Below are 19,738 nucleotides of genomic sequence, written 5' to 3' on the forward strand. Positions count from 1 at the left end.
CAGAAAACAGAGATGTTTTGAGGCTTGGCCAACATGGGCAATTGCCCAGGGTGCTAAAATATCCAAAGGTGCTCCCTAGAAAGTGAATCTTTTCTGTATGCCACTTTTATCTGTTTCCTTATTAGAACCTTTAACATATTAGTCAATGTTGATGGGCATCACCGCACTTGAATTATTAGAAAATCAAGCTGAAGGAAAGCAAGGTGGAGGAGAGGACAGCGGGCGCTTGACTTGTGAGAGGGTCTCTCAGATGTACAGGAGAAGGTTTGGCTGACAGAAAGGGAATGTTGTGCTAACACAGAGGAAACATTTACTAAGGCCTCAACAGGACAATTGCCTCTTCTAATGCCTTAGAGGACTAATGTGTCCATTGTAGGGCCCTGTGTTCGACCTCATGGTCACAGGTTCAAATCCCGTTGGCCAACTCAGTCTTTCATCCTTCTGAGGTCAATAAAATGAGTACTGCTGAGTTGGGTAACAATAAACATCTGTTATTCAGTGCCAAGATACCCTTCTGGCTGAACATGCGCTTAACAAATACACATGTTATGTGGCATGATGCTTTGGTGATTCATCTTCAGAAGGGGTCTACCGATTAGAGACAGCCCCGAGATGCACGACCAAGAAGATGCAACATCAATGTCCCAGTAACTTAAAGATGACAAACTAAAATGCATAGATTAGGGGGGGAAGGAGAGAAAATACAATAGAGGCATTTATATAACTCAATGGTAAAATTAAGGTATAGATGAGAAGCTCATTCAAGCAGAGTTGGGGTTCTAAAATAATGGATAAGACAAGACCGTTTGGGGGAGATTTGGGTATAGCAGAGGCAGTGTTGGACTGGTCTTTTGGGCACTCTGGCACTTACAATCAAGCCGGCTTGAAAGGGCCCATGAGTGGGTCATTTGATTAATCCGGCCACGTCCCACTGGACCTAAAAAAAAAATGATGGCCTAAAACTGGCAGAGTGCTTGACAAGGCAGTCCAACAGTGAACAAGTAAGGGGCATATTTACAAGGGCACTGTGCCACTGGAATGCCACTTTTCCGATGATCCAGTGGCGCAATGCCCCGCTCCATATTTACAAAGTGGCATTAAGCCACTTTGCGTGGCTTAACTCAGCATTTTGAATATCGGCCCCTTTTCTATAGGTATCGGAGTGAAAGGGTCGTGCAATGGGTGTTGCCGTGGGCGTTCCACCGCAACACCCATTGCTCACTGTCCCAGATTTACTAGGATCTGTAAATGTAAATCTGAGGCAGCGCCAACAACTAATGCCACTAAATAGCAGGCGTTTGATTATCGCAGCTTTGATTTCTCCTCGTATTTTCCCTTTCTACGTGTGCTGTATCCTGCAGCACACGTAGTGTGAGCAAATCGCCTTTAAAGATTGTTTCTGTGCAGGAAGGCATCCCTTCCTGCACATAAACAATAATCCCTGCACAAGAGCCTCCCTTGCATTATGGTGCAAGGGTGCATGTTTTGCAGAGAATCATCACTGCAACACAGGCACTGTGGGACAGGGGTGTCTGAGTTGGCTCTAGACAGCAGCACAAGGGAAAACACAGGGGTGCACTGTATTCTTGTAAATATGGCTCATTCCTGCATTTTTTCATTGGCGCAGTGCTGCTGAATTGCGTGTAGTGCTGCATTGTTCCATTTCCTATCCCCCTAAGTACTCTTTTGGAGAAGTACTGGTGCAATGTTAGGTATCAACTCTTACAAGTAGTCGTATAGATGAAATCAGCAACATTTTGCAAAAGGACACTGAATGGTGGGGACACAGAGGTGTAACTAGAGTGTAATAGCATAAGTAAGCTTATAGTAAATTAAAACACTGGTTGGCAGTAGGCAGCTTCCAGTACCTAAACAATTGCAGATTAACCTCTACCAACAGCAGCTGAAAACCCCTGTTCCAAAATAGAAGGTTAATAAAACTCATCGATTATTGGCAGAAAGGAAAGGGGAAGGGAAAAATAACACCTTTTCACAAATGCACCGGCATTTCCTCATGCACAGTTGTGCACGCAGAAATGGTTGCAAGTTCACGCAAGTTGTCCTTATGTGCACTGGGAGACCTGCAACTGTGCCAGATTTCCAGGAATAACCTGGGAAATTTGTGTGAGTTCCCAAAATGGGCAAATCTACCCTATGCAAGGAGGGTTACCCTCCCAGCGCAAATGTACTAATATTTTAAATAATTGGGTCCACATTATATATATGTGTATGGAATCACACCAGCATGTGACACTTACTTGATACCCAAACTGGTTGCACGGGAACCCCAGCACGACGAGCCGCCGAGGGTACTTCCCCTGCAGCGCATTCATCTGGGTGTAATCCCGGGTGGTCGTGCCTCAGAGCGATGCCACGTTCTCGATGAGGACCACCCGGCCGCGGAAGTTGTTGAAGTCCACCACCTCCCCTTCCAAGTTGGTGGCCTTCAGGTCGTAGAAGGACTTGGCGATGTAAGCCATTGTCGCAGTGGTGGCTAGCAGCGGTGTGATCGCTTGCCAGAACAACCGTCTCTGAGGCTGGGCGCCTTGGAAGTCACATGGCCAATGTTGGCCAACGGTTGACTCCCAGGGGACACCTGCCGGAAACCGATCCCTCGGTGTCATCGATACTGCGCAGCCTTGTTGACCAAGCGGAGCCGGCTAACAATAGAAGTCATCAGAGCCATCTCTAAAACATTGATGAACCTCAATGGGAAACAGCGTCCTCTTTCATAGCACCATTGTCGATTAATAGTGAATGCCGCTAATTTAGATGTAAGCTGTCGCCTCTTTTCAGGCTCTTGGAACACAGAGGCGCACAGCTGCTCCTATTCTGAAGCAGGCACTTGTTTGTTCTTGGCCCCTGGATACACAAGTTCAAACCTTTAGAACTTTTGTTCTGTTCCCTCTCCTTCCGATGTCACAAACATGGCATTTTGTGGATTGCCTCCAATGCCTGCGAGTTTAAGGACCAGCTACCCTGTGACCCATTTCCAAGGCGACCAGGTAGATTTGTGCAGCTATGGTAACTCCTCCTGACGTTCAGAGCATTGGAACAAAAGGGCAATTCCTGGGGGAGGGTGCTATAAAAAAGCAATGCCATCCCGGCACCTGCGAGCAGAGGATACACTGCAGCGCCAGATGACACACAATGCACACAAGCAACACCCGTGTTTACAGTGGATACAATTAATATGTAATTTCGAATTTTGATGATTTATGCTTCGTTTGGTCCACGGCCTCCAACACCTTAATTAAGCTTTAAATGCTTGATTATAAGAGTCTATTAGAGATTATATAATAAACATTTCAATGCAGTACGATTCTTGCACAACAAAGCCCAGAGCTCAGAGCCAAACGACAACCATTCCCCTTATAAAGATAAAGCAAAGCGTGTCTCTAGGCCCTGAATTTATGTACATAGCAATACAGGCATCAAGTTAGGCGTTCTTTTCATTTTTTCAGATGTAAATCCTTTGTTTTATATTTTGTTTGCTTTTGGATCCCCTAAAAACTCGTTTTTATATTTTACATTTATTTATTTTAGGTTTATTTTCTGTTCATAATTATTTTTTTCGGATAAAAGTCAACCATAAAAGAACAAATTACAAAACATTTAATATCGAAAAAACAATAACGAATACACAGAGGATCGTGTTCTAGCCGCACCATTTAAAAACAACAACATAAAAGATGTGCCTTTAATTGGTAGCATCTTTGTTCGTGCAGGGGCTGGCCTGACATGGGTAACATTCAAGCATTTTCAGTTTAGTTTAGTTTATTGCGAAAAATACTTTCCTTAAAAACATTAAGTATGAAGCAATAATGCCCACACCGCCAGCGCTCGCTCCGCACTGCGCTCGTTAACACTTATATACCAAGGAAGCTCATGAGACATATTTGTGGGAAAGCAGTGGTGCAGGTTTATTTCGTACAATAGGTAGCTGATAAGTTGGGTCATCTTACAGGCGATCCAATGCGGCAGCCCCTCGCTGACCCGCATGCCTAAGGAGCCATCTTGCACGGCGAGGCGATGCTCTGACGGTGCAGTAAATTATCACTTTATTTCGTTATACTCCCGCCCCCCTTGTCAGGGCGGAGCGATGAGGCACACCCCCGGTCGGTTCAGGCCCCCCGACCGCCCGAAGGACTAACGGGGCGCCAACGCTGTTTCCTGGAACCCCCTCGGCTCCAGGTTCTTGGCTCAGGCACCCTTACTGTGCCAGGCAGAGGTATTTAGACTGTATCCTTCTGCCGCAGAGGTACCCCTACTGTCCATCTGCTTCCAGATCGCCCTGTGACTCCGCCTGCAACACAAAACATGACCATTAAAAGATTCACAACTTTCGCCCGCCGCTCTGCAGCTGGGTCAGGGTTCAGGGTGGGAACAGCGCAGAGCAGCCCAAGGAACCAACGAGGGAAGGAGAGGCCGAGCAAAGTTGCTGGGCCTGCTATATACCCCCCGGGAACACCCCCATCCCCAGGAGAGCCCTCCCTATTGGCCGTTGGCGAGGAGGGCGGCTCAGGTGGGTTGGCGCGCTGCAGGCTCCGCTCGCCCGTCATGTGGGACTAAGGCGCTGTCCCGCCCATGCTCCCCTCCGTGTCGCGCGGCCAGCGGCATAGTGCCCACACCGCCAGCGCTCGCTCCGCACTGCGCTCGTTAACACTTATATACCAAGGAAACTCATGAGACATATTTGTGGGAAAGCAGTGGTGCAGGTTTATTTCGTACAATAGGTAGCTGATAAGTTGGGTCATCTTACAGGCGATCCAATGCGGCAGCCCCTCGCTGACCCGCATGCCTAAGGAGCCATCTTGCACGGCGAGGCGAAGCTCTGATGGTGCAGTAAATTATCACTTTATTTCGTTATACTCCCGCCCCCCCTGTCAGGGCGGAGCGATGAGGCACACCCCCGGTCGGTTCAGACCCCCCGACCGCCCGAAGGACTAACGGGGCGCCAACGCTGTTTCCTGGAACCCCCTCGGCTCCAGGTTCTTGGCTCAGGCACCCTTACTGTGCCAGGCAGAGGTATTTAGACTGTATCCTTCTGCTGCAGAGGTACCCCTACTGTCCATCTGCTTCCAGATCGCCCTGTACTCCGCCACTGCTCTGGAGGAGGCCCACGTCGATGACAGAGCCCCCCACCTACCCGTTTACTGGCACCCTGCCGCTGACAGGGCTTCCTGTAAGTCTAGGAGAAAGACATCCATACCCAGCCCAGACAAGTGCACCCCGTCGCTTTCATAATATCCCTCAGTCCTTTCCTGTATCAGCGCATGCCTAATGAACCCCAGGCCCCTTCTCTCCATGAATTTCTGCATGGACCTGTTGACCCTCTTCCGGCCTTGCTCTATAGCAACTACTGACCGTGCTCCCCTCCAGGCCTTGCGGGGGACAATCTCCGACCATATTAACTCAGTGGCTCCCAATTGGTTAGTTATAACTGTCACATCACTCTGCATGGCTTCTATTAAGGCTCTCCTCCCCACCGTGACCAGATCATTCCCCCCCAGATGGATAATGAGGATGTTGGGAGGACCGCCCCGTGCTGCTAGGCATTGGTCAAGCCTGCGCCTCAGCTGACCCCATCTCATTCTCGGGAAACCCAGCCATAGAATTCGTGCCCTTGCTAAGGCCAGATCCCATCTCCTGCATATCGCCCACTGCTCCAGCCTGGTAACGTAAGAATGGCCCATCACCCACACGCAACAGTCAGCTGCAAGAAAAGACACCGTTGACATTAATGTTTTATTTATAAGTGAACACTGCACTACAAGCGAAAAATTGGCGTTTCATCGCATCTACACATAAATTTCTGCACTACAAACGAAAAATTGGATTTGCATAACTACATAACAACACTCAACAATGACATGCTCATGGGAACCATGGCCTGCCGCTCAAATGGCTCCTCTTCCCTATTTTGCGTGAATAAGCATGGCCCCTGCGGCCAGAAGTATTCAGGGGCGGACGTATCGCTGATAGCAAGAGGACGACCACCTCCCCACCCTCTTGACACCTTCCTCGCCCAGCCCGGCCCTGTATGCGGCGGTAGCCGCCCCTATCCTAAATGAATGGCTGGAAAATTTCCGACCTGTATCGTTATCTGACAAGCCTGCCCTGGCCATCACCGTGGCCATTACTCGCTCCAACTGGAATTTGGTCAATGGAGTGCCGTCAGCATGAATTAAGAAGGTGCCCGCCAGCAGAGGCCTGATCTTCAGGTACTCCCTGACCAAGGTGACCGGGCAATACCTGGGATCCTCAAATGCATGTAACGTGATGGCCACGCCCCTCCCCGCCTGATCAGTTTTGGATCTACGTAGCCACAGCACTAATGAATCCCTGGCGCAGACGTCCATCATGTCTAAAGCTCTCCCTGATCTGTCAGATTTGGATTTGGCCACCAGCTCGCTGGCCCTAAAGGCACCAAAGAACGCCAAGCAGAAGGCTGTCGAGAAGAGCTGCGAATTGTATGCCAAATTCGTGACAGACGGCACCGTGTCCAACATGCGCTGGAGAGCGGGGAACTCAATTCCTGCCCTTCAGTCGGGGAACCTGACTTCATCCCTGGCCCACCCTTTCAGTGCTGCCCTAATCTTGAATGCCCCCGTTGGATCCTGTTCTCCATTTAATTGGGTCTCATCTTTAAGTGCTGCCAGGTGGCTGCACACCCAGGAGTGTGACTTGCCCGTCTCCCTTGCCCATACTACAAAAGCCTCCACTTGCTCCATTGTACTTAGGGCTGCTGCTCCCAGGGACAGGATCACTGCATGGAAAGTGGTCAGTTGGGCCGCATATCTTCTCCTGGTTGTCTGGGCCAGGGAACGTTGTCCCATCCTCTTCAACCGTTCCTCCACTGAAGGAGTCACCATACAGTTGCCGGGAATGGTGTCATCTCTTCCCCCGCCTGTGGTCATGCCTCTCGGAATCGTGACAGCTGGAAGCGAGAGAGAGCGTCAGCTGCCACATTCTTGACACCTTCGACATGCCTAGCCCTGAACTCGATGTTATTCTGTAACCCAGCCCTGACTAATTCCCTCAACAGACTTAAGACTAACGGGCAGTTGGCACTCAGACCATTGATGGCTTGGACCACGGCTAGGTTGTCCAACCAGAACACCACCTTCTTGTTGCCCAGTCCTTCTGGCCAGAAATGCAGTGCCACCACAATGGGGAATAGTTCCAGGACAGTTATATTTGCAGTCACCCCTTTCTTGCGCCACGCATCTGGCCACTTCATGGCACACCACTTTTCTCCAAAGATCACCCCAAATCCTACCCTTCCGGATGCGTCAGAGCAGCCCAAGGAACCAACGCGGGAAGGAGAGGCCGAGCAAAGTTGCTGGGCCTGCTATATACCCCCCGGGAACGCCCCCATCCCCAGGAGAGCCCTCCCTATTGGCCGTTGGCGAGGAGGGCAGCTCAGGTGGGTTGGCGCGCTGCAGGCTCCGCTCGCCCGTCGTGTGGGACTAAGGCGCTGTCCCACCCATGCTCCCCTCCGTGTCGCGCGGCCAGCGGCATTCCTTCATCATACACTCATGAGAAGTGATCGCTGGCACAGATATATTAATGTACAATTCTTTGCCACGAACGTTGAAGGCAGCAATTCTGCTGGTCATCTTGCAGTGAGATTGGACAAACTCTTAAAGATGCTGTGACCGTCTACCATAATCTTAAAATTTCATTTAGGTAAAGCAGGACAGGCTACTTCTCCTCAATTTGAATCCAAATCGCAGCAGTGAGTTAACAGCTTTGCACAACATATCGTTTGATCTTGGCAGTGTGTTTGAGCTATGCACACCCTTTCCTTTTAAAAAACATTAAGGCACAATCTATACATTGCCTAGACATTAAAAATGGTGCAACAAAAGACTCAACTTTAAAACAGGGGCGTCGTGACCCCCGCTTTAGCTGCTACAGCGGGGGTGCAGTTCTGGGTGAGCCACTTCTGTCTGTAGCTCGGCAGATCAAGGCTCATAATCGATGTGAAAGGGAGGGTGGGTGTGCGACTGAGTGAAAGGAAGGATAATTGGATAGGTGTGTGATTGAAAGGGTGGATGAAAGGGTAGATGGGTAGATGGATGAATAAGTGAAAGGGTGGATGAAAGGATTAGTGAAATGGTTAATAGTTGAGATAAAGTATGGATGCTTAAGTGAGTGAAAGTATGCATAGCTGAGTGAAAGGGTGGATGGATGGGCGGGGTAACAGGGTGGATGGAGGATGAGCCAAGTGAAAAGGTGGAGAATTGGATGAGTGAAAAGATGGATGAGTAAAAGCGTGGATGCTGGGGTGTCATGAACCCCCATCTTAGCAGCTACAGCTTGGGTGGGGCTCTTTAGGGGCCTCTTCTGTCTGCAACTAGGCAGACAAGGGTGTGTGTGTGATAGGGTGGGTGGATGGATGTCAGGGAAAAGATAGATGGATGGGTGAGTTAAAGGATAGATGGATGAGAGAAAGAATGGATGGACGAGTGAACAGATAGGTGGCTAATGAGAGAAAGGATGGATGGACGGATGGAGTGAAAGGATGAATGGATAAGTGAAAGGATGGATGATATAAAGGCTGAATGAGAGAATGGATGGATGAGTCAAAGAAATTATGGATGAGTGAAAAGGGATGGAGAGAAGATGGGTAAAAGGATGGATGGAAGAGTGAAAGAATGGATGGATGAATGAAAGGGAGGGTGGATGAATGGATGAAAGGGTGGATGGAAGGATGAATGAAAGAAGGGATTAATGAGTGAAAGGGAAGGTGAATGGATGAACAGATGAGTGAAATCGTGGTTGGGTGAGTGAGTGAAAAGATGGAAGTATGAGTGAAACAGTGGATGGGTGAGTGAAAAGATGGATGGATGAGCAAAAGGGTGGATGGATGGAATAAAAGGGTGGATGACTGAGTGAGTGAAAGGGCGGATGGATGAGCGAAAGGATGGATGAGTGAAGGGTTGGTGTAGAGAAGGATAGGTGAAATGATATTGATGAATGAGTGTATAGGCTTAATGGATAGATTTAGAGATGGATGGATAGGTTTGTATATGACTAGATGGACGGAATGGCGAAAGACTAAATGATGTATGAAATAATGAATGGATGACAGAATGTAAAGGTAAAATAGCAAGTATCAGCTGGTGAATGGAAGGATGAATGGATAGATGCTTGGATGAATGAGACAAGAGAGCTCTTCTGGGGAGAGTAGGATGACTTGCTTCGTTTGCTTGGTGCCATAAGATCTTTGGTTAGAAATGGTGGTATTTACATTTTTTGGCTGGTCCCTTGGTTTAAAATGTCAGGCCGGCAATAGTCATGCTCGGTAAGGGGAGTGCCCATAGTGTGCCACTTCAGACCACAGAGCCCTGCTATCGGCCTCAATCATGTCACAAAAAATACATCAAACCCACATGCATGATTGTCAAGTGTGGTGAGGTGGGGTCAGAAAGCCATAGTTTTCGGTGATGAAGATAACAATCTCCAGAGCCATGCAATGGTCCTTTCTCCTTCTCAGCTTGAAGCAACATGTGTTTGGGTCAGGACTAGACAGCTACAACATTATTGCTGCTTTTTTAATTTCATATTTACAATTTGAGGCCTAGGAACAGTGGGCCTGTCCAGAATCGCAGGATTAGATTTGTTATATTCCCAAACTGATATGTGGAAGCAGATCGCTTGGTTCAAAATCAGCTACTCAGTCATTAAACAAGGGGTGCCCAACATAGGTCCAAGAAGGCTGAATTTAGGCACATTTTATAGGATAATCACAGTTTAAGGAAATCATTTACTAATTAATTCAGTGTATGTAAATTTCCCTCAATCAAAGATCCTGAAACATTTGCCTGGGCTTGACATTTATGTGCATTTGTTAGGGGAACACAACGCTATTCTTTGCTGAGCTGGAACCTTTCTCCGGCTTGACAGGTGAAAGGTGTGTACGACTCCCAAATGTATACCTCCCAAACTGGCAGATGGGCATCTGCAAAGCCTCTACGGCCCTAACTCATGTGCCTAAAGGAATATTAGACCAAACAAGGAGCATCAATTATTAAAGATGGTTTTATTACCCTTCCGTCAATAAAAACCACTTAGGACAACACATTAGATGCTCCGCTTCACACCCAGGCAGCACTGCTCACATATTCCATATACTTGGATATCAACAGACTCACAGCAGGACAAGTCACAATAAATAACATACATGACTGTGGACACTCTCCAGAGTTGCGAGGATGTGACTTGGAGGTGAGGTTGCACAGGACAGTGCAACCTCAAGAGGCCAGCAAACTAGCCCTTGGAGTCACTCTCGTGGTCCTGGGTTCAAGATGCAGGTCCAGTCCTTCTCTCTCATGCAGCAGGGCAGCAGGGTAGCAGTCCTGCCGGCAAATCAGCAAAGCAGCTCTTCGTAGTCTCCCCCAGGTACAAAGGTGTACTGAAGAAATGGGTCTGAGAATTCAAAATGTACACCTTGTGCCAGCTTTGAAGTAGGAGATGGTTCAAGAGGTTTAACTCCCCAGAGGTGTTTGGAATTTTCTGCCTCTCTCCCCTGGCCCCTGCTTGTTTGGGGTCACAAAAGGCCAGTGTCAAACTGTTTGTGAGTGCTCAGGTAGAGCCTTTGTGTGGTAGGTGACCGCTCCCCCTTAATCAAGTCAGAGTTGACTCATCTTGACAACATCTAATTCCTCTTCGTCTCACTGTCTGGGAGCAATAGACAAAGACCAACTGCCAGCTACACCTAGTCATGTGACCCAGGATGCACGCTGGAGGCACCAAAGAGTTAGGACAAGAAAATGTTCACTTTCTAAAAGTGACATTTTCAGAATTGTGACCCAAAATCCAAAATTACCATTAAACAGGGTTTTAAATTATAATTCCATAGGTATCCAACTCAACATTCCTATCTGCTTCCAATTGAAAGTAATCACTTATTATATGTAATGAGGTAACCCAATGTTATTCTATGGGAGAGGTGTGCCTTGTAGTAGTGAAACCGAATTAAAGAGCTTTTCACAATGAGAACATGTAAAAGTTAAAAGTACACGTGCAACAATACGCTGCACCCTGCCCTATGGGCTATTCAGGGCCTACCCTAGGGGTGACATATATAATAAAAAGGAAGGTTTAGGCCTTGCAAAAGGTTTACTTGGCCTGGTTCACATGGCAGTTTAAAATTGCACAAACAGCTGCAATGTCAGGCCTTAGACATGTTTAAAGTAAAGGCACAAGAAGTGCTGCCAGCCCACTAGTAGCTTTTTATTTACAGGCGCTGGGTACATGTAGTACCACTGTATTAGGGACTTAAAAGTAAATTAAATATGCAAATTGGGTGTAAGTTAATTTTACCATGTTTAAAGGAGAGAGCACACGCACTTTAGCCCTGGTTAGTAGTGGTAAAGAGGCCTAAGGCCAACAAAAATGAGATCAGCAAACATTGAGGAGTAAGGCAAAACGTTTGAGGGAAGACCACTCTAAAGCCGACAGGTCATACAGTGGGTATTGCTGTGTGAAATTTTGCCTACATATTCTTCTGACTGTGCACTGATTAAGGTGGTAAATCCTTGTATAAATGGGTGCCAGGGATGGGGGAGGGTTGGAGAGGGTAGATTGGGGTCAATCAATCCATCAAGCACCTGGCACTTGCAAAGCGTGGCTTATCACCCGTGAGGGTATCCAGGCGCTTGGCTGCTGGGTTCAGTCAAAGCGCCAGGTCTTGAGCTTCTTCCTGAAGTCTGGTAGGGGAGAGTCTGTGTGGTGTGTACGAGATCATGTGCGCATTTCGTTGATACGGGCTTATTACAGCTATATTGGTACACCAGAGGACCTCATCACAGTTGGAATAATTACTTGTATTTGGGTAACCACCCCAAAATAGATTTTTAGAAAATATGCTTGTCATAACAAGGGCTCGTACATCTAAAGGTCAATGCAACTTTACAACTACATTTTTCAGAAGAATGCGGTTTGTAACTATCCGGATCTGCCTTCATACATTTTGTTAACATCGTTTTTATTGCAGTACCAAATCTTACATACATATTACGGTTTTGGGCATGTCATCATTGCAGCAATTAAATGGAGAGATTGCTTGAGCGAATCATTTACACAGCCAATAAGCCCACATCCCGAAGGCCGTGCGGCGTCAGTTCTGTATTCAGTCTTCACAATTGCCCCCGATTTCTTGTATTCTGTAAGTCAGGGTATCAGCGGTCTGCTTTTGCATTTTCGCCCCTCCCCCTCCCCCTAACTTCCAACCCGCCCAGAACCCCCAACTCCCCCCCCTTCCACCTCCCCCCCGTGCCTGCCTTCATACATTTGTTATTTACCTACTTGACTTGTTACTTTTTAGATCTGGCCTAGAGACAGCTTTTTTGCCTCGCTAGCTTCATGATTTCCCCCCAAAAATACATGTCTATACATGCAGAGGAGCGTTCGGTCAGCCCTCGTCAACCATTGGTTTGCTCAAGGGTCATTTACATTTTGCTTCCACCCACCAAGGGTTGATCCAATACCCACCAGAGCCAACAGCATAGGACAGTGGGTCAACCCTCTTCAGCCATTTTGCTCTTGCACACCTACACCTCCCTCTAGAAACGTTATGGCTGGTAGACCAATCTTTGCTTTCATTTATGTTTTCATTTAGTGTATACTTTATTTTAGTTTGGGAGAGATAATTCTTTTGACTTTTTTGCCGATATATTTGCATGCTGCATTTAGACAGTGGCATTTTTACTTTTTATTACTGGTAGACGTTTACTGTCTCTAGCATATGCTTGTAAAAAAACAAGAAAAAATTGCTGGTTTGCCGTAGGCAGACATTTTGGCTTTGCCATTGCTTATTTCTTGTATTTTTTTTTTAAGTGTTTGATATTGATGGAGCGAGGTGGAAAAACAAAATTAATCAACGTAGTATCGAATGCATACACAAATACACGTGGGAATACTAATCTGTTTGCATGGAAAACTATAACTGACTAAATTATAAATGTCGTCATGTTGTTTATTAATGCAAGGCTTTAATTTAATCAAAAGCGGCATGATTGTGCTTTTTGTTTATGTGTTTTGTGACAAAAACATGGAGTTAAGTGAGTATATCACGCATACGTGTTGCTTGTTTGCTAGGTAACACGTAACAGGGAAACCCTTAGTATGGGGGGAGGTAAACAGAAGGGCTATATTTCAATAATTAACATTTATTAGTGTTTGTTTCTATGATAGTTCCCGTTCCGGCCCGTGAGGCCTAGTAAAAAGATGGCTGCTTTATTAACTGTGAATGGAAGATGAACTTAGCATGCGCAGCCCAAAGCCGAGATTGAATGTGAGCTGCCTGTGCCTGAGCGAGAGCGGTTCAAGGACGGCTTACCCTGGAAGTCCTGATGACTGCCCAAAGAATGAACATTTGAGTTACTGATCGTGGGAAAGGATCCTGTAGTAACTAGTTGAGGATGTGACTAGGCCAAAGACTTTCTCAAACAAAGCACTCTTTAAAATTCAGCTGATGCTACGGAAATTGAATATTAGGATGATGAGGTGATGCTCATCCATCCTCAAATTGTCCAATCAGAACTTGAGTCTGTACTGACAGTTACTTTTTTAGATAGAAAAGGTTAGTGAAAAAGGATATAAAAGTCTTGATTTTCCTTAAGAAAAAACTCTCTTCCGATTTCCTCCTGAGATGCTGTCGGTATGCTGATTTTCCTGAGATGTAAGAATTCTTGAATAAATGTTTTATTTCTTTGAGTGAGAATTGAGCTTTAGATGAGGTTATTAGTTAGGGAAGTTAGGAGAAAATGAATTTTGGGAACTATCTGTCTTTCGCTAATATTTGTGTTCTGAAATCTAAATAATAATGTCTAATTGTGAATCTCTGAACTAAATGAATATAACTGTTTGAGACAAAACATTTACTCCTTTAAAGTTATTTTTGAATAAAGAAATACATAAAGTGAATAAACTGTTAGACATGTAAAATTTTGTTTTAATACAAATTAGATAAATGGAGAATTAAGCTGGTCTTGTATTTTCCTACGCCTAATTATTTACTAGCAGATTCATCAACTATAATGGTGGTGTGTCTGAATAAATTGTCTTGCTATTAAAAACCATGGTAAAACGCATTTAAACTACAGGTGTAAATAGTATCAATATTTAGTTTTAATTTAGACACTCCGCTATGATACAGCAGCTCTCCTTTGAATCTCACCGATCCATGAAGTAGGATGGAAGTGTTTTGTGAGTACCTCTCAGTGTTATGTGCCCCACTGATGAGTAGATGTATGATTTGGTACTTCAGGGAAAGGTGATATGGTTTTAGAAAATATAGAGTAGCGCTGCATCAATATAGCATGCAGAAAGAAGTGTTGCTTAACTAAACTAGCCGCCAGGAGCTGGTGTCATAGATGAGCCATGCAATAGGCACCCTCACGATTATATTGTGTATGTATTTGTGGCTGTATTTTATTTTTTTAAATCAAAGTTTCTGCTCATCTTGACTTAGGCGCATTAGGTCACTACCTAGAGTAGCCTTTATGGATGCACTGCATCTGGCTGAACATGGCTCCATGGAAGATGCCAAGCACTTCCTTGAGACCACCCAATGGTTTTAATGCCTTTTCCGCAAAGAGTGGTGCATGAAAACTTGCAAAACTGTATTGCGCAAAGTGCAGATAGTAGCACAGCCCCCGTTACAGTAAAAGTTGCTTACCAATGACATCATCCGTAGCGCTCAGTCTAAATCGGACTGTTCTGCATGATTCTAAGCTTGAGCTGTTGCAGAAAGGCGAGCTAGTGGTGTCCACTTTGTATTAGAACAGGAGGCTCCAGTACAAATTCTTCACGTGTAGACAACAGTAAAAAGGTCAGGGGTTGTGTGATTTAGAGTAAAGCACACATTTATGTGTGATGGTCCGCCCATATACTGCTTGACCCCTTACATGCACCTGCTTTTACTTGGTAGTATGATTTAAGGTAAAGTAGATCGCGTTACTGTATAGTTCTGGCTGTGTACCAAAAACCAAGCCTTTTTGCACTGACCTACCCCAGACACATCCTTTCGCATACATTAATGGAGGATGCAAAGCTCTTCTTGCACAGCATGAGTCAACTTTTAGCACAAATTAGTTTTTGCGTTAAAGGTTGATCCGTAGCTGCTGTTTGCACCACTTTTTTTTGCTTGATCTCCAGCTCAACCCTTTAGTAAATCAGGGTCCATTCTTCTACAGCCGGGGATCTTCCCCTGAGTGAGGTTCTGTATGCACAGCAGTACTTTGTGAGCATGTAGAGAGGGGAAGAGGCAGGACTGATTAGTCCTGCTTAGGAACGTCAGGATGGGAGGCAAGCATGTACCTAGCACAGAAAGGCCCCTGGGTCTAATAGAGAGTAGTGGGGAGCGCAGGAGTATCCCTTTTATATGATGGTTTTCCTCACTCACCCGAAGGTGGCATGTTTCATCATAGGGTTATCTCCTTGCAATGTGAGCCTGGTCACAGAGAGGGCTACAACCCCCTCAATGAGAGGGAGGAGTTCAGGAATGTTTTATGACTTTGAGTTAGAGGAGTCGCCCTCTGCTGGTCTCTAAATTTCCTCAGGCACCTCTTTGTGTTTCTAGAGCATATAACTAGGACAGTACTAGACAGGATTGTCCTGTTGAATTCTATTTTTATACATAACACAAGGAGGTTAAGTGATCTGATCAGATTCAAACAATTCTTATTCCCTTTAAGTATGTGAAGATGGTTAGGGGTCCTTTAACAGGGTCTAGATCAGCGCATGCATGCAGCGTCTAAATAAGAATGCGATCCGGGATCCTGTTCAGTATCTTCCATAAAATGAGTTGCCACTCGAAGGTCATCGTGGCAACTACTCAGCCCACGGGGTAGTCTCATTTCTACAATCATTGAGGATTCAGAGTTACCAACTCAGACCTTCATCAGGAAGACCAAAGAAACCCTGAACTGGCAGGAACCAGGAGTTGCTGGCCTTGTCAGGATTGTATGTTTTGTGGGAAAATGGCACTTTTTGCAGGAAAAATCTGACAGCACTTATGCCGGTCAGAAGTCCTCGAACGAGGCAAAAAAGACATGTGGAAATCAATGCAAAAACACTGATTCCTGTGGCTATTCAATATTCCATGTTTGAAAACGTAGGGGCATATTATTAAGAATAGCGTTAAAATGATCGCCGCTTTCGAGGCAGGAAACTGCCGATAAAGCGGCGATAAGGGGCTTGATAATATGCCCGTGTGAATTCCCATAGAAGCCTATGTTCTGGTGTGAATCTGGACTTCTATGGGAATTCACAAGGGCATATTATCAAGCCCATTATCGCCACTTTATCGGCAGTTTCCTGCCGCTAAAGCAATGATCATTTTAACGCCTTTATTGATAATATGCCCCTTGGAATCCCATAGCGGTGTCACCACAGGAAAATACCAAACAGGAAATAGCAACCCCTATGGTATTGGTATTTCCCCATGGCAAATTCCTTGCCTGCTCTTCTTGAACTCTTCAACAGACGGTCTATATGGTTTAATGAGACTTCATGACTACATAACCCTACACAATCTTTACTCCTTCGGATCTGGAACAAACTCCTGGGATCCACACATTAGTCAATCTCTCCTGCAACCGATGATGGAGCAGAATACATCTCATCAATGGAACCAATAACCACTGGATTAACTACTAACTATGGGTTCCGGAGTAACGTGCTACCTACTGTTAAGCTCCTCAAGCCTCATGAGGGGTAGTAAGCACTCTATACAGACAATTACATTACAATACCACAATTGTAAAGGAGTCTCTGGTCCCTGTTGTCTAACCTGCTTGATATCCCCTCCCCCTTACCAGGATGCAATGATCTTTCATCCTGTGCCTCTTAAGACTTAGAAAATCAAAACCACCCAACCTTCAGTTTTTGTTAACTTGACCAAACCAGGAAACCATTTTAAATTTTTCTTTATTTGTAAACATTTGTGTTTAAAATAATGTACTTCAGTTAGAGATCATACAGTTAACCAGAGACGAAAGATTGCAAATTCACAGATACAGAGGCAGCAGAATGCGTAACGAGCTTTTCACATGGCTGGCTCTTCTTGCAGTATGTGTATGTGCAACAGGTTCTGATGCAGACTAAATTGAGTTGCTACTGCACATACAAACTATAACATCGACTTCACATCTCAGATTGAAATTTGTAAATAAAGTCTTGAAACATTGATCGAATGATCTGAAACTAAATGCCACACTTGGACTTTCTCACTTTTTTAATCAGTAGCTATACAGTTGGCACTCAACATCGCACTCAAAACTTGTTTACATTTTATTATAATAGAGTAAATAATACATTTTTTTTGTAGAAAAAAAACAATACACTGAAATTGTTTACATGTTCTTGCAAGGAAAACACAGAGTTTATGTATGGACATTACACAAAGAGTATGTTAAATATTAAAATTAAAATACTAGTGCTCTATGTTACAGGTACTTCTTTTATATTTAACCTTTATTAGAACATTGGAATGTTGGGAGCTCCATTGAAAACAATGGAATAGCTCCGGGCATATAATGGCTGGTTTAAGCCTGGAGCTCCAACATTCCAATGTTTCATTGTTCACAGCTCTGGCTGTGAACAAAGGCTTCAGGGAACCTGAGGGGATTCCAATCCCCTCAGGCTCCCAAAAGGCTTTGTTTTATTTGTTAGAACATTCTACCCTCTAGTGGCAGAATGTTCTAATAGCCTTATAGCCCTTTGTAGCTGGGCTATACCATCTATTAAAGTCCCTCTCCCTTGTTAAAGGCCCTCGCCCTCGGCTCGGGCCTTTAACGATGGAGAGGGCCTTTAATAGCCGGTATAGCCCGCTATGGTGGGCTATAAGGCTATAGTGCTTGTTCAAAAATGACTATGCTGTTGTACAATAATATCCAGAAACATTGATATTTTCCTACATGGACTGAATTTGTTACAACATGACAGAAAACAGCAAAAGGTGTGAATTAAATTAACTTACAGTTAGGTTTAAAATAAAGTCAAATGCTGAACTGCCGTATGGCAGACCTCTTATTGTGGTACAGATACAATTCACTCAATATCCCAATGTGACCAAATGATGAAATTTGCCTGTTCCATACAAAAAACTTTGATCAAATATGACGTCATTACTTCCGGGTGATGTACTACCTCTTTGGAAAGTTGTCGGCCATCTTAATTTGTGCCTAAAGGAAATAATGAGAAGTGTACTTTGCCACTTGCAAATGCTTTCCCCACAATGCTAGCCCTGTAGTCTGAGTCAAGGGAGTGTGGAATCTTGGTTTGTAAAAAGTGTGAAGCAAAATGGGAACACTTTCAGAGTGTTGTAGTTGCTCCTGTCCAGGCCTCCAACTTCTCGCAGTGCTCCTGTGTCTCTTTCATGCGGACCTGCCATTTCTAGGGAATGAAATATCAAGAGGAATATGGGGGATCATTTTCTATTGTCCTCCTCTTAGGTCATTATCTTTTATCTCTTTAAATCATGAATCTGCTGGGTGAAGTGTGCAGAGTGATTTCCTGAAGGAAAAGTGAATTTAGGGGCAGATTGTTTTCTTATCTATAAGTGAGTTCAAATGTTATATGATTTAAATTTATTGTTCAAAGGCAACTTGCTCACTGCAAAATCATGTTTTTTGAGGATATATCAGAGATTTTATCTTTCAACAAAAGTTGAACTGGGACTAAACTTCACTTCATTCCTTAAAACCAGGGTCGCCCTCTTTAGAAAATGTAAGCGGTCAGATTGCAAAAACCACACTTGCGGTGTCATTCAGCAACAAATTTCTTACCATAAGGATGTGTTTTGCTCCTTTTCTTCCTTTCTGCAGAGGCAGCATTGGTTTTTGGGGGCAGCCAAAAATCAAAGTTCAAATGTTGTCTATCTGGCAAACTCTAATAATTTACAAGCACAGATTGTCACATAAATGGGAAAAAGTAACTTAAAAATGTAATTTGGAGTTAACTAACACTTCTGTTCTGATTAGCACCATCTGTGCAGCTTGAGCATACAAAACATTAAACGAAATAGAAATTCTGATTGCTCAAACAAGGCCACATTGTACTTCATGTGAAAAGTATCACAAACCAAATCAGTATGTCCTGAATATCCACTATCTAATCTTTGTGCAAAACAACAGAAAATCAAAAGTTCACAAGAGTATGCAGAGAAAGATCTGGACAAGAGAAAGTGCACATTTTAACGCAGATCGCATTTTAAGTTTATTTATCTTGACATGAAGGATACTTTTTGGAAGAGGAAAACAACAAAAAGCACTTGGTGAGATATTTGAATGAATCTCAGACACTGGTAAAAACTCCGGCCTTTTATGAAAACATTTGAAAAAGCCACACTGAAGAATCCTCCACTATGAAAAATGATATCAAAATTTGATGATTTATAATGACACTTTAATAGTGAAGCCTTTTTATATAAAAATGCATTGTCTACTCTTTCCATTTTAACTCTGCACTATCAATTTTTAGACCTTAGCCTACTCACATTGCTTTTTTTTATCCGATAATAAAAAAGTTACATTTATTTAGCTATCTTGACCATAAATAAAAATAGTTATAATTACTTTTCTTAAGAGAGCTTTCACCGTAATGGTTTTTCCTTATGAAGGTCACCCACAGTAAAATAATCGTATTTGATGTTTTAGAAGTCATAACTATGTAATCTGTTGTCATAAATCAGAAATATCTTGACATAACAAATAGATGTACA

At 44.5% G+C, this 19,738-nt stretch overlaps 1 protein-coding gene across 1 annotated transcript in view; it reads right to left on the minus strand.

Moving 5' to 3' along the window:
- The window catches only part of GPX2 (glutathione peroxidase 2), a 39,211-nt gene extending 36,659 nt beyond the window's left edge, over window positions 1-2,552 (minus strand). The window contains exon 1 of the mRNA XM_086936572.1: window positions 2,259-2,552. Within this exon, the coding sequence (XP_086792698.1) occupies window positions 2,259-2,480 (222 nt within the window). The 5' untranslated portion in view covers window positions 2,481-2,552. The remainder of the gene's footprint in view (window positions 1-2,258) is intronic.
- Window positions 2,553-19,738: the final 17,186 nt, after the last annotated feature.

This window comes from Lissotriton vulgaris, chromosome 9 (assembly GCF_964263255.1).
Source record: "Lissotriton vulgaris chromosome 9, aLisVul1.2, whole genome shotgun sequence".
Classification (NCBI taxonomy): Eukaryota; Metazoa; Chordata; class Amphibia; order Caudata; family Salamandridae; genus Lissotriton; species Lissotriton vulgaris.